This window comes from Phaenicophaeus curvirostris, chromosome 22 (genome assembly GCF_032191515.1).
Source record: "Phaenicophaeus curvirostris isolate KB17595 chromosome 22, BPBGC_Pcur_1.0, whole genome shotgun sequence".
NCBI classification, from domain to species: domain Eukaryota; kingdom Metazoa; phylum Chordata; class Aves; order Cuculiformes; family Cuculidae; genus Phaenicophaeus; species Phaenicophaeus curvirostris.
In genome coordinates, this window is record NC_091413.1 from 2,536,627 (window position 1) to 2,551,005 (window position 14,379).

The 14,379-nt window shown below is 45.7% G+C and overlaps 1 protein-coding gene across 2 annotated transcripts in view; it reads left to right on the top strand.

The window, feature by feature from the left end:
* Window positions 1-14,379, top strand: part of DVL1 (dishevelled segment polarity protein 1) — a 66,042-nt gene that overhangs the window by 31,300 nt on the left and 20,363 nt on the right. For both annotated transcript variants that reach the window (XM_069874775.1, XM_069874774.1), the window contains exons 4-6: window positions 3,570-3,691; window positions 6,641-6,753; window positions 11,509-11,647. In XM_069874775.1, coding sequence (XP_069730876.1) covers window positions 3,570-3,691; window positions 6,641-6,753; window positions 11,509-11,647 — 374 coding nt within the window. The remainder of the gene's footprint in view (window positions 1-3,569; window positions 3,692-6,640; window positions 6,754-11,508; window positions 11,648-14,379) is intronic.

Genomic DNA, 14,379 nt, shown 5'->3' on the forward strand with positions numbered 1-14,379 from the left:
AATTGGCTTGTGATTGCTGTCAGATCAGAGCCAGCCGAGCGGCCTCTGCCAGCAGTTTGCACAAAGTCGCTTGGCTGTTATCTGCGTTTTTTAGGAAGGCTTTGCAACATCTGGGAACCATTCCCTGAGTGGCTGCTGGGAATGTGCACCATCTCCTATTGGCTGGCAGTGATGTCATAGCCTTGTGCGAGCCTTTCTCTGTTGTTTCCTTCTCTATTATCTGGGTGCCAGCAGATAATACTTGTCCTGTTTGTACCTAAGCGTTTTAGACACTGTATTTGGAACTGCAATTAATGTTGTTGGGTTAGAACCGTTTAGTCTGTCCCGCACAGGGTGACACGGGACCTTTGGGGCAGTTAAATGATCGTCAGCAAAGTGCTTTGTTGCTTCTTGGAGCCTAACGGAGTCAACGAGGGGAAATCCACGGAAGCAGATTCTTGTTGATTTTTTTTGTATAGCTAAAATGAACTGATTTCAGGACCTGTTTCTTCTCTGCATAGATTATTTCTACCCTCATTCATCTGATTGAATTATCACACAGGGAAAAGAGAGAGCTGGGCAGGAAACCTGGCTCAGAGTGAAGAGGATATTAACACAATTCTGTGATGTAAATCTTCTTCTATCCTGTTCAGAGCTTATAAGAAGGAAAGCAGGATTGCTGAAAGCATTCCTAAGCTTTAAGGCACCTGAGCGAGTTATCAGGGGAGCATCGGCACAGGAAAGACATGGATCTGTTGGAACGAGTCCAGAGGAGGCCACACAGATGATCCAAGGGCTGGAGCACCTCCCAGGACAGATTCAGAGAGCTGGGGTTTTTCAGCCTGGAGAATAAAAGCCTCTGCGGAGACCTTAGAGCAGCTTCTAGTTCTGAAAGGGGCTCCAGGAAAGCTGGGGAGGGGCTCCTGATCAGGAGTACAGGGCTAGGACAAGGGGGAAAGCTTTTAAGCTGAAAGAGGGGAGATTAAGATGAGATCTCCGGAAGAAATGTTTTCCTGTGAGGATGGGGAGGCCCTGGCACAAGTTGCCCGTCCCTGGAGGGGTTCAAGGCCAGGTTGGATGGGGCTTGGAGCCCCTGATCCCGTGGGAGGTGTCCCTGCCCAGGGCAGGGGGTGGACTGAATGGGCTTTGAGGTCCCTTCCAACCAGATTATTGCTGCTGATTTCAGTGAGCCCTTGGATCAATCACTTCACCTCTCTGTAGTTCAAATTCCCCTTTTCCTCCTCTACACTGTGTTTGCTTATGCTTTTCACTTAATTATAGCAAGAACTGCCTTTCACAGCGCTCAGCAGCCATCTGAGCAAACTCACCCTGGCGTTAATTAAGCCAGCTCAAGGAATCAGTCTGTTCAACATTCATGGCCAAAGACACCAGTCAAGAACGAGCCGAGGAAGGGGAAAAAGCAAACACTGTTACACTCTGCTCTCATCCAGCTAAATATTTATTTGTCTACCAGCATGAAAACTACAATACTTAAATTCTTACTGTTCCTTAGAGCAGCAGCAGCTCTTGGTGTTTCTCTGAGCTCAGGGACTGATAACAGTAACTAAAGAAATACCCCAAAAGAGCCATTTGTATTTTTGACAGCAACTTCAGTGCAGCCACATTCATCTACAAGTTGAAAGTAATTATTTCCTATCAAGTCCCAGACATCTCAAATCCCAAGTCAAAGCTTCACAGACATGGCCCATTATCCACTCGGAGGCTGCTCCCAAAGGACCAATCGCACAAAAGGACTTACTGATGAGGCCCTGTATTCCACCAGGAATTCTGTCAAAGGCAAGAGGACTCTGCACTGCTAGAAGGCCCCCAAATGCCTATCAAGAACGTGATGTTTATTTTAGTAATGTGAAATTGTCTATGCTGGGTAGATCAGGCTTCCTCCTTTTTTTTCAACCACAGTGCATTTCACAGAATGGTGGAATGGTTTGGGTTGGAAAGGCTCTCAAAGCCCAACCAGTTCCACCAGATTGGATACTAGAAAAAATTCTTCAGCGAAAGAATGGTGAAGCCTTGGAATGGGCTGCGCAGGGAAGTGATGGAGGTGTTCAAAAAACATGTGGCCATGGCTCTTTGGGACATAATTTAGTAGGCACGGTGATGTTGGGCTGATGGTTGGACTGGATGAGCTTAGAGGTCTTTTCCAACCTTGATGATTGCATGACTCTCTGATTCCTCCGGGTTAAACTTTCACCCTAAAGGATGTGCCTAAATGCCAGTAAGTGTACTTTGTTTGCATATATTGATGCAATTTGGAGTGGGAAGAGTGAGGGGATGTACAGACGTTGCCTACACCCAGGTTTTTTCTTTTCTTTTGGTTTGATTTTGTGAAAGCATTTACACAGAGGCTCCTCAGCGAGCGAGCCAGGCTCAGAGATGTTCTTGCATCTCCATAATGCCAACATGCTTTCTAAACATCTCCCATTAACTTCCCCACCTGACAGAAAGAAACCCTAATTATCAAGTTATTCAGAGAGCTCGTGTTATTTTCCCCTTCAGTGTTTCCTCTGCTGCTCTTGCTTTGGTGACAAGAGAGTTTGAATAATGCAGCTGCCTCCATGTGGTGCTGGGGAGCTGTTTTGTCTTCAGGCAGTTCCTTTCAAGAGATTGTTGTATGTTTGCCTTCTCGTGTTTATGGAGTATGCTCTTAGGAGTAATACCAAACACCAGTCCCCTCCTGTCCTGTTCCTTCTCCTTCTCCATCCCCTTCTTTAACAGCCAGCATCTCTCTGAGGATTATAGTAGAATTAGTTCTTGATAAATTAACCAATATAGCGAGAGTCTCCTGGCCTCAAGTTGTGTCAGGGGAAGTTTAGATTGAATATTAGGAAAAATGTCTTTACTGAAAGAGTGGTGAAGCCCTGGCAAAGGCTGCCTGGGGCAGTGGTGGAGTTTCCATCCCTGGAAGGGTTCAAAAAGCATCTAGATGTGGCACTTTGGGACATGGTTTAGTTGTCACGGGCTGATAGTTGGATTCTGACGGTCGTAGAGGTTTTTTCCAACCTTAATGTTTCTATGATTCTTATATAGGGCAAGTTCTTCCACAGCTAAAAATAGAGGGAAGCTGAAACCTTGTTGCCTCGTAGTGAAAGGTAATGATCTGAGTTGTTATTTGCGCATTTATTTAATTAAGGACCTTACAGTCACATTTTAAAAGCTTCGGCAAAGCAATTGGATGTCTCAGGGGCTTGGTAATAGGTTATAAACCTTTTTATTTTCCACCTCTAGGTCACCTGTTCCAGTCTGACTAGGTATAAACTGGAGAGGGGCAGATTCAGACTAGATTTAAGGAGGAATTTCTTCACGATGAGGGTGGTGAGGCCCTGGCCCAGGTTGCCCAGAGCAGCGGTGGCTGCCCCATCCCTGGAGCTGCTCAAGGCCAGGTTGATGAGGCTTTGAGCCCCTGATCCAGTGGAAGGTGTGCCTGCTCATGGCAGAGGGGTTGGAACTAGATGCTCTTTAAGGTCCCTTCCAACCCAAACCATTCTATGATTCTATGACTTCTGTAGCCAGTGGCCAGAAGGCGGAGAAGCCTGTATGAGCGTGTGTAATTCTCTTCTTTCTCTTGGCAGCTGGTCCTGGCTGAAAGCTCCCACTCGGACACGGGATCCCAGTGCACCGAGAGCCACGCTGACCTTCCTCCACCCATTGAGAGAACAGGTGGCATTGGAGACTCCCGGCCTCCATCGTTCCAGTAAGAGCAAGTTGTCTTTTTTTTTTTTATTATTTTACACCAAAAAATGCTTTTCCCATATGTTTCTTCACCACGTTTCTCCCTGCTGCTGCAAGCCAGTTATTTATTTTTAGAAAAATGATATACTTATTAGAACTGAGGAAGTAAAATGGGGGATGAGAAGAAAAAAACTTATCATTGTTAGAATGAAACATATATCATATGAATCTTGTTTTGAAACCCGCTGTGGAAGAGCTAAGTAGAGAGGGAGCCCAAAATGCTTTTTGTGGGGTATGGCTGATGACCGTTTATTATTGCTATGTTACGTATAATTCTGAGTATGCAGAGCCAGCACAATACTGATATTGAGAGCAAGAATTTATCGAAGGAATGATCCCTCCTTGGTGTGGATGCGAGGCTGGCAGCCGGAACGGTGTGTAGCCAGGCTGGGAGTCAGCTGTTGGAATGGTAGCCTTGTTATTTCCTGTTACGTGTGCAAAGCCAAAGTCTGTCCTCAGAATGCCTCCTGTTTGGGCTGGCCCTCTGAATTCACCCCAGGAGGATTTCAAGCAGAACCTGGTTCTAGCTGCGATCTTAGTGGGTGTTTGGAGAGGGAAATGTGGTCCCGATTTGCCTGGTGTCATGTGTTCTCATTGCTTTCTGCGACATTTGTTGCCTGGAGGAGCCCGTAGCGCTGTGTATGAGTCTTGTACAGATAAATGCCTTCTAGAGGGTACAAGAACTCCTGGGAAATGCTAACCCTGCCTGACACCGTGTGCCTTGCAGGGGCTTTACCGCCCTCCTGCGTTCATTAATTGCGTTATGTTGCCTGGGAGAGGCCTCTTTGAGTGCAATCACATGGCCTGCAAGTAGAACATAACCACTTCTTTGTATTCCTGACCTGTGCCTAGATGGAAGAGCTGCAAGATCAAACTTCAGTTAAAAAACTAATTGTGTTGGAAGTCGAGCACGAGTCTGTGTGGGTAGCCACTCGCTTCTCTATGTGCTCAGCCTGATGGGATTCCAGCTGTGCTCTCCTGAGGTCCCAGCTGTCTTCTAGAGTGTCCAGAGCATCTTGTCTGGTCTTCCTGCCGGCACCCAGCACAGGGCTTCAAGTGGTGATGTCTTCGTGTTACAAAGCTGATGTGGGAACCCCAGTGGGGCAGGAACTCACACAGGTCACGCAGAGTCAGGAGCAGCAAAATCGGAGATTGTACTCTCTGGCTCATGTTCTTGTTCTTCTCATGTGATAAACAACTAGGTGTTGTATAATTGTACAAACAGAAATGTTGTTGGTCAGCAAAGAATACAAGAAATGGACCGAGTGGTCAGGTCAGCAGGCAATACCGTCCCAGGGAAGGAGATCCTTGTCAGCAGTGAAGTGGTAATTGCAAGTAGCTGCCCGACAGGATTGGTTTGTTCCTTCATCATCAATTAAATCCAAAGAAAATTTACTTTTCCCCTCCCTGATGAGGGTCCTGAAGTTCATCCTGTATTTCATGCTCTGCTGCTTCTGTTCGGTGGCTGCCAAATCCACGTTCATCTGAATGGGTGAGGCCGTTCCTGGTTTAGCAGTGGAGGTGCAGAGTGAGCTGGGAATAGTCACTGCTGAGCTACCATCTTACGCAGCTCTGGGGTGTGTGCGCTGAAAATGGGATTGCATTTAATTTGACCAGCAATGAGAGAGGGAACAAGCCAGTTGTGAGGCTCCTTTTGCACTCTTTGTAGGCAGGTTTAGCCTGGGAAGCGATTTAATCCTGGAGAGGAGCAGCAGCAGTCGGTAGATGGTGCCGGTGAGGTGTCCGAGAGCTGCCTGGGGTGGCCTTGGCAATCTGTCACCCTCCTTCCCTCTCCAGTTGTGCTGGACTGAAACAAGAAACACAGCCAGACCCGTGACTGCCCTTCGATACAGACCTGCGTTTCGGTCCCTCTGTTGGGGCTTAAAATGTGCAGTCACTTGAAGAACAGCCTCGATTTCCCAATTTGTGTGGTGGGCATGTCAGCACATTTCATGAAGGCAAAGAAAGCGTGTGGGCGTGCAGAAGGCTTTCCAGCAGTCCTTTTCCATGGAACGCTGCACACGTGCTTACACATATACCTGTTCTGGGAGCCCGTGGGACCAGTTGGCTGGACCACTGCTGCTTTTATTCCCTTTGTAAAATGTGCATGGCAGCACCTTCCGACCTCAGGGAATTCTAGAAGCAGGACAGTAATGACTCAGATGCTGTGCTCTACATATGGTGATGGCCATAACACACTCTGTGAGCCTGAGAAGGACGTGCTGGGCAGAAACAGCAGCTGCCAAGGGCAGATAGGAGTTGGGACTCCATTTAAATGGGAGATATTTGTGGAACAGAGAGGAAGAGTATGGCCAGTGACTTTCCTAGGGAACTGGTTCTCAGCAGAATCATAGCATCATAAGATCACAGAATCGTTAGGACTGGAAAAGCCCTCTGAGCTCATCCAGTCCTACCGCCAGCCCAACCCCACTGTGCCATGTCCCGAAGTGCTGCGGCTACGTGTTTTTTGAAACCCTCCAGGGGCAGGGACTCTACCGATGGGACTGAGCTGAAATCCCATTTCCTCTGCAAGCATGTTAGTGGCTAAAGCTGCCTGGTGGTTGTCTCTAAATGCTAAAGCAATCCCCTTTCTTATCCCTTTTCTTAGCCCATCAGGCCTTTTTCCCTATGGAAACTTCACACCGCAGCCCTGTAGCAGCTTTTTTTCAGCATCACGATGATACAACTTGTGCAAATCACACTGTGTCTCAGGGCATGGATATTGAAGTGTCTTTTCACCCATCAGGCACTTTGGGGGCTGGGGGGAGCCTGCGGGGCTGCACCCAGACTGCAGCTGACCTGCAGAAGAGGTTTCTGGCTTCCAAACCAACGTGCTCGCACCCACAACCGCTTTTGTCAAAAACAAAAAACCAGATGACTCCACTGTTTCTTCCTATTTGTTCTCTGACAGCCCGAATGCTGCCAGCAGCCGGGATGGCCTGGACAATGAAACAGGAACCGAGTCAGTTATTAGCCACCGGCGAGACAGACATCGACGGAGAAACAGAGAAGGGCATGAGGATGGTGAGTCCTATTTCATTTTTCCTCTTTTTCATTTAGAAAGAACAAGTTTTCTGACAGTCTTTCAGAGCAAGAACTACTTTTGCATGAATCCTGCGGAAGCGTGTCTGCATTCCTGTGTGCTTTCAGGGAGTGTTATTATTTTAATGGAATAATTTGATGATTGCTTTGAAACTCTTTGAAGATCGGCATTTTCCAAGAGGTTTGGACAGCCTACGGTAAAGTGGCAGGGAGGTTCTTTTTGACAATGTAGAGAACTTTCTGTAGTATTAGAAGATAATTAGTTTGGAGAGGAATAAAGACACACAGTACTGAGCTCCGTGCTGTCATGGCTCAGCTGCCTCCGTAATTCAAGTTTGCTCGTATAAAGGTAGGACACTCTGCCTCTATGATGTGTTGGGAGTTTGCAGCATAGAAACTTTGAGGCTGTTAGTGTTTTAACATGGCAAGATCTGAGCCAAAATCCTCTGAAATAATTTCTGTTGATTTCTCCAGGATTGGGTCAGCAGTAGTGTTTTATTCTGGTATGAATACTGCACATTGGTTCTGAAGAACTGGTTTTTTATACAGAACTGCACCCAAAGTACACATACAAACTGCACAACTTCATCTCTTGCCTCTAGTCTGTACATCAAAGTACGCCTGGTTTTTCCTTTGTTGCCAGACAAGAATTTCCAGGCTTAATTATGAATGAATAGGTGCCACCCATCGAGTGTCAAATGATCCAGAATATGGAATACTTGGGCCCAAGAGATGCCATCACTGGCTTTCTTTGCACCTTCACCCACTAAAGTATTTGTCTCCAGTTAGAAAACCAGAAATCATAGACACACCGCAGGTTAGAAGCCGGTGTCTTAACCCTTGTGACTGACTCGGAGTGACTGAAAATTACTCAGTGGGTAGAGCAGAGAGCTGGTTTTGCACCATCCTGACTGCAGATCCCTTTGGGAAATCCCAGAGAGAGGCAGAATCTTCCAACAGTGTTGTGTTAAAAACTTGTTACAGGAAGCATGTTGAAGGGTGATTTGTTTTTAACGTTGCTCATGTGGTGTTGTTTGAGCACAGGGGTTTCTGCCTTCTAATGGTCAGAAATAAGTTCATGCTTTTCCCTTTAGACAGAAATGGGATAAAAACTCCTCCTTCTCCCATCAGTCTAAGCTGTGCACAGGCAAAGTGTCTTTGTAACAACAGTCATACATTAGTCATTCTTCTCTTCAAGTCTTTGGAGTGCAGTTGGATAGAAAATGGGGGAACAGTGATAGGAAAAAGGGGACAAGGATGGAGGAAGGACAGCAAGGTTGTAACACCTGGTTCACAGCTATTTCAGGGACAGAAGCTGTGTGCTCCCTTGTCATTATGAAGTAGTGGTAAATCCTCCTTTCCCTGCAGAAAGAAGGAAATGTGTTTGGAGTGTTTGATCTCGTCCTGTAGAGACTTGTTCAAATAATACCCAAATTACAGCTCAGGCAGTTCACAGAGAGGCGGGAGGAGGAATCGGCATCGGAGCACGGCATTACTCACGGGTTTGTTCCGCAGGTATTATTCTGCAGAGTAGCCAGGACACAGGCACGGCACTGCCAGCTCCCCAAGCTGCACAATAACACGGACCGCAGAGCGTTTGGAACCATCTGAGCTCATTATTGGTACAAAGTGAGTGGCAAAGAATTACCCACCCTGACAATGAGGATATCCCTGGATACTCTACAAAGGGAAAGAAGTACTCTTTCCACATGAAAAAAAAAGGAACGATGTATTATAGCCTTCATTTCAAACCAGGTGAAGTGAGAAAAGGGGCTAATGAGCCATTTGGGAACTGCACGGATCCAGACACATTGAGCTAAAACTTCTACAGGTCAAGCAAGCTGACTCTGCTGGTCCTCGATCACCAGGGAACGGGGAGGCTCAACAGAACGAGGTTCTCAGTCTTGCTTGGGAAAACCTCAGGGCAGAGAAGAGTGAAACAAAGATCTGTTGGGAATGTAGGTACAGTGAAACTATCCCACAGTAAATATGAGTAGAAAAGCAGAGTCTAACTGTGAGCTGTGCAGAAAAATCTCTCTCTGCTCTGCCTGATGGTCAGGGATCACTGCTGTTTTCAGAACACAGGAGAAGCTTCCTTCTAAGTTAGCCACTAGTTCTCACTTAAACCCCCTCCAGCCCCTCACAGCTCCATTGTGAGTAGATGGGAGTTTCATCTTCTGTCTCCGAAAGGTACCATTGGTTCTAGGCTGCCTTTGATTTCTCCTCTCCAGGGTTAGACAAATGAACCTTTCTTCTGCCCAGTCATTCTATGTAGAGCAACGGAGTCCTCAAAGCATCATCTTCCCTGTCTTTCTTAAGCCACAGGTTTGAATTCCCGAGAGCAGTGGTGGCTGCCCCATCCCTGGAGGGGTTCAAGGCCAGGTTGGATGGGGCTTGGAGCCCCTGATCCAGTGGGAGGTGTCCCTGCCCAGGGCAGGGGGTGGAACTGGATGGGCTTTGAGGTCCAACCTAAACAAAATTCTGTGATTCTAAAATGAGCCCTGTCTGGAAGTGTGGACAACGTTACCTAGTCTGTGTGTATTTTAAGGTACGATGGTGATTATACGGTGGAGGCTACCTAGGCAGAGAACTTATTTGCTAGGGGAGTGAGAAACTTTGTATCCAAAGCAGCTTTTGTATGAATTGGGGAATGCCTCTTCATGATCACCCTTCACGCTAACGAGTAGTGCATCCATCCCTGGCATTAGCTTCATCTAAAATTAGTCTGAAAGAATTGAACTGTCAGCATGTCAGAGCTCTGCTGTCTCTCTTAAAGCAACAAAAGCCCTTTTTGCTTTGGGAAGTTGACAAAGTCCTATTAAATGAAAGCAGAGTGAGGATGTTAACGAGAAACGTGGGAGGTCTGCCTGGCGCATGTGCTGGGACCCCTCGCTGTCTACAACAAAGCTCCCACCTCCGTTTCCTGAGGAGGAGTGGGAAAAAGGACTGTGGAAGCTCTAATTAGGAAGGTAATTAAGGGACAGGTTTTGTTTGGCATTGGAAGATGTTTTACTGCTACTGCTCCGTTTCTGACAAGTCCACAGATGCCAAGTGTCGTCAGTGGAGTTTTGACACCGCCTTTGCTGTGGGGTGGACTTAACTGTTGTGCAGGCAGCTGAAAAATACTGGATAATGACCTGTGCTTTGAGAAGCTGTTGATGTGGGCGCACTTGCAGATCTTCAAATGTTTGGGCAGAGGAGCTGTTGGAGATTTTTGGTCATTGCCACAATCTCTGTGTTCCTTGCCATAGTCTGTGCCAAGGAATCCCAACAGCAAGGGCTGGGACTATGAAGCAATTGCAATGGGAACTGGAGCAGTGGGAGCTGAAAATAGATTTCTTCTCAGCAGTTTAAGGATTCCATGAAAGTCCCTGATCATAGTGGGAGAGGAATGGAACCAGAGCAGAGCATGAGCTGTGTTTAGACTAAGAATTTGGATACCTGGGAGTATTTTATGATTAAACCCCTTATAATCATGGTTTGTGAAAGTACTCACTCAATTATGATAATGGTTCTCACTCCCGGCCCCCAGAAAGGGAATTGTAGCTGGGGAGAGAGATTACAGAAGCTTTATGGATTTAATTGCACCCTGTGATTATATAGGAAACCTGTAAATTCAAGGCTGCTTGGTGCTGTTTGGGAGGTGTAAAACTTTGTTAAATTTGAAGCGTATTTGTAAACTGGTAAAGCCACTTTTGTTCATCAGAGCAGTGTAAGGAAGCTTTTCCATGAGAGATCTAGTCAGACAGGAGACGTGAAGTTGAACCCCCTTTTCTGTTTAAAATACAGCAGAGATAGAGCTGGAAAGAGGAGATGGAAAAAGGTAAACAGTACAGTGAGCTCTTCCGATCTTGTATATAAACCAGGTGTATTTTAGTTGCAATATGTAGGAATATGGATGTTGATCTCAACTGTCAGTGGCTCTTGGGGTCTGCAAACTGACAGTAACAGTCTGCTCTCTGCCTTGCATCTGTTTGCCCAGTCCAGTTCCAGCTGCGCACGGGCTTTGAGGGGAACCACAAGGTGAACCTTTGACAGTGGTCAAATTCCCTTCCAGTTTTGTTTTTATTGAATTGTGTGAGAAGAGCCATATATTGAAGTTTTAATTTACACAAGCAGGCTGACGCATTGCTAGTCAGAAGGAGAGGATTGTCCACAGGAATGTTTGTGTGTCCGACAACATTTGCACAGCGAGGGATTAGGAAGAAATTGTTCTGAAGCATCTTGTGTGTGTGGGGTGGTCAAGACTTTGATACAGCTGTGCTGCCCAGACGAGGTGGCATCCCTGGGGATGGGCACATGGAGCACAGGTATTAATAGAATTCCTCAAGGAATGTTGTTCATCATTTTCTATGCTGCTAGGCGCATACCGAACTCCAAGTGTCTTACCTGCTGCTTTTCGAAGATCTTCATGTGAACCTTCCTGTTGATGTCAATGTCTCATGGCCATCCTAACCGATGTTCTGATATCATTCTAGTCCTTGTTTGTGCCTGCTGCTTCTGCCTTGCTCTGTTTCTGGCTTGCCCGTGCACTGAGCCATAGACAAATGAAAACCTTCAGAAGAAGCTAGGCAGACAGGAGTCTTTCCAGCTGTTGAATGAAAGTATGTTCTGCACAGAGCTCAGTTTCATGATAAGGATCCGCAGCTCTGTGTGATCGTTGTGCTGCTCACGGTTCCACTTGTTCCTTCCTCTTCCTCTCTGCCTAGTAACACCTCATTTCTTTTGTTTTCACAGTCCCTCGGATCAATGGCCATCCAAAACTGGACAGACACCGTGAGCACCCTCCTGGTTATGACAGCTCTTCTACGATGATGAGTAGCGAGCTGGAGTCCAGCAGCTTCATTGACTCCGATGATGATGACAACACCAGCAGGTAGGGCACTGGTGCGGTGACTGAGCTGTTAAACACTGTTTGCCTCTGTTTCCCAGCCACTTGATTCTTTTTCTGGGCTTTCCTGAAACATGCTGACGAGCAAGATGAGAATATTTATATATTCTCTTTTCTTATTTCCCTTCTTTTCTTAAAAATTTTCCTCTGTTTTCTTGGGTTCTTTTCTGCTGCCTATGATTTGAGCACTGGTAATTCCTCAGTAACATCAAGTTGTGTTCAATCGCTGCTACGTTAGTGGGGTCGCTCTCCAAGCTGCCTCCAGCCACTGTTCCAATTAAGAGAAAAATGCTATTCCTGTTTTTTTTCCTTTTAATAGCAAGAATGATCGCATTTTCAGATCAAAGCAATGTCAAACTGTCTACCTATTTATAAAGTCCTGGTGTGAATATTGTAACAAAGCACTTAGCATAGACTCCTAATAAGTACACACTTCACTAAAGCTGAATTGTAAAGGAATTCCTAGGTAATTGCATAGTCTGAGACCTATGAGCAGCGCAGGAATTAATCAGAGTTAATGCTATTGCAAAGGCAGGCTGTGATGCCATTTATTTATGACTTTTTAATTATTTCTTTCTTTTCGTGCAGACAGAAAATGTTAATTATTCCTTGCTTTTTTCAAAAAAACCCCTCTCCATTTCAAGTAGTCCTTGTTATCCTCTAAAGAGATTTCTGTTGTTCCATAAAAGGTTTGTAAGCCAATACATTTCTCTGATTGAAAATACCTATTTTTAGAGATGTAAAATCAATCCAAACAAATACTCTTCCCTTTCCTGGCTGCGATGACAACATGCTCTGAACACCGAGTGTAGAGCTGCTGCTGTTTATCCAAATGAGCTATGAAACCCATTACAGATTTGTATTAATTGTCAAGATTGAGGATCTCTGGGGGTTTGGAGAGATCTGTAGCTAAAACAAATAAGGTGCAACATGAGGTTGTTAAATTCTAGGGGGAATGGAAACAGCAAAGAACCAGTCGTGGAGGTGCTTAGACATTTGCTGTGTTTACAAACACGCTGTTGGCTTCTTGAAATCATTGGATCTGCTCAGTCTTGCCATTAGTCATAGCTTAAAACCGGTTGAAGAGCAGCATTTCCTTCGCATTCTGGGTGTTTCAAAGGGTTGAAAGGGTAAACATTGAAGATTTGGTCCTGGATTGGTTTCAAGAACTTATTTTGCAGTTACAGGGAAGTTGCCAACACCTGAAGATACAGAAAATGAGCCCCTGGCCACTTTGTACTTCTCCTGGGTGTTCACGTGCATAAAGCGTTGGCACAATCAGTCGTTAACCTGAATGTACTCTAAGGCTTCCTGAAGCCTTTAGGGCTCCTACGCCTCCTTCCCTCCCTAAAAACTCAAACCCACAAAAACAACAACAGCCCTGCAGCTGATTTTGTTTCTGGTAAATAAGTTAATCATTCCCATGGCAGCAAGATATGCAGCAGGGCAGGATTAGCGCGGGCAGGGTGGCCACTTGAAGCCCATTATGCTGGACCCAGCTAACTCTCTCTGTATTAATAATAAAGTCAAGCTTCCTGCGTCTGACCTGAGAAGAAAGAGACTCTTGGAAGCTGCTGCGCAGCCCTTTTCCGTTCCGGGCTAGGGCAGAAGCTTTTGGCACAGGGAATAGCTGCCAGGCCAGCTAGTCAGGAAGAACAGCTGAACGGAATGCTCCAAGGTATGCTGGTGTGTTGCCGTGCGGATGCGCTCAAGCAGATGAGAGATTGTGCTGGCAGGGAGAAGTTTTCTTTAGAGGCAAATACAGGCAAATAGAAAACCGAACATGCTCCAGATCTGCTGGAGACGGCGGCCTGGGGAAAGAGAGGTTGAAGGGGGTAAGTGATTACAGCTGATCAACTCTGGGGTCAGAACCTGCCTTGGAAAGGAGATTGGATGTGGAGGTGGTCACTGGGAGAAGAAATCAAATGTGAAGGGTGTCACTGTCTTGCAAGGGAAGAGGCTGTCAGGCTGAGGATATTTTCCTATCAGTGTGTGTTTGACACCGGTTTGGTTTAGTTTGACCTTGGAGCAGTGCGCTAGAGCTGGGGAGTTTGCAGCCTGAGGAAGCTCTGTTGCATTTAATTAGAGAGAAAGGATCATTTTTTTGCTTCAGTGATTTAATTTATTCACAGATACTGCCCAGAACCCTTCAAGTAGTGCGAGTGCAATAATTATTTCCTTTGTTTTTGAAGTTTGATGTCACGGTAGTGTTCTTTGCGGGCTGTAGTTGGTGTTTTGAGTACAGATTGATGCAGGGAGCTCATGGTGAACTGTACAAGAGTCTTGTTTCTATCTTCTGTTAAGCAAATAAAGCTCTGGCAGATACGAAATAGCTGTAGGATTATTGTCAGCAACTTCCAATTGGTATTCTCAGTTCAATGTAACTAAAATAATTCACTGCAAAAAAAGTTAATTACATTTATTCTTATTCAAGAAATTAGCATTAGTTCTTTTTTGACTATGGGGATAAGCTTTCTTTAGCAAATTGTTACCTTTTTTCCCTTCCTTTGGGGGATGCAGATTGGTAAAACTATTGTTCTTTTAAAAAAATCTCTTCTGTGGGATGTATCGGACTGACTGCTAGAAATGCCAGTGGGGTTTTGGCCAGTACCCACTATAGGGAGTGGGGAGTTAGGATTCTAGATGTGTGTTTCATCTTTGCACTTTATTTTTCCCAATAGCTCAAATATACTATCTCGTTTTGCTCATCGAATTGT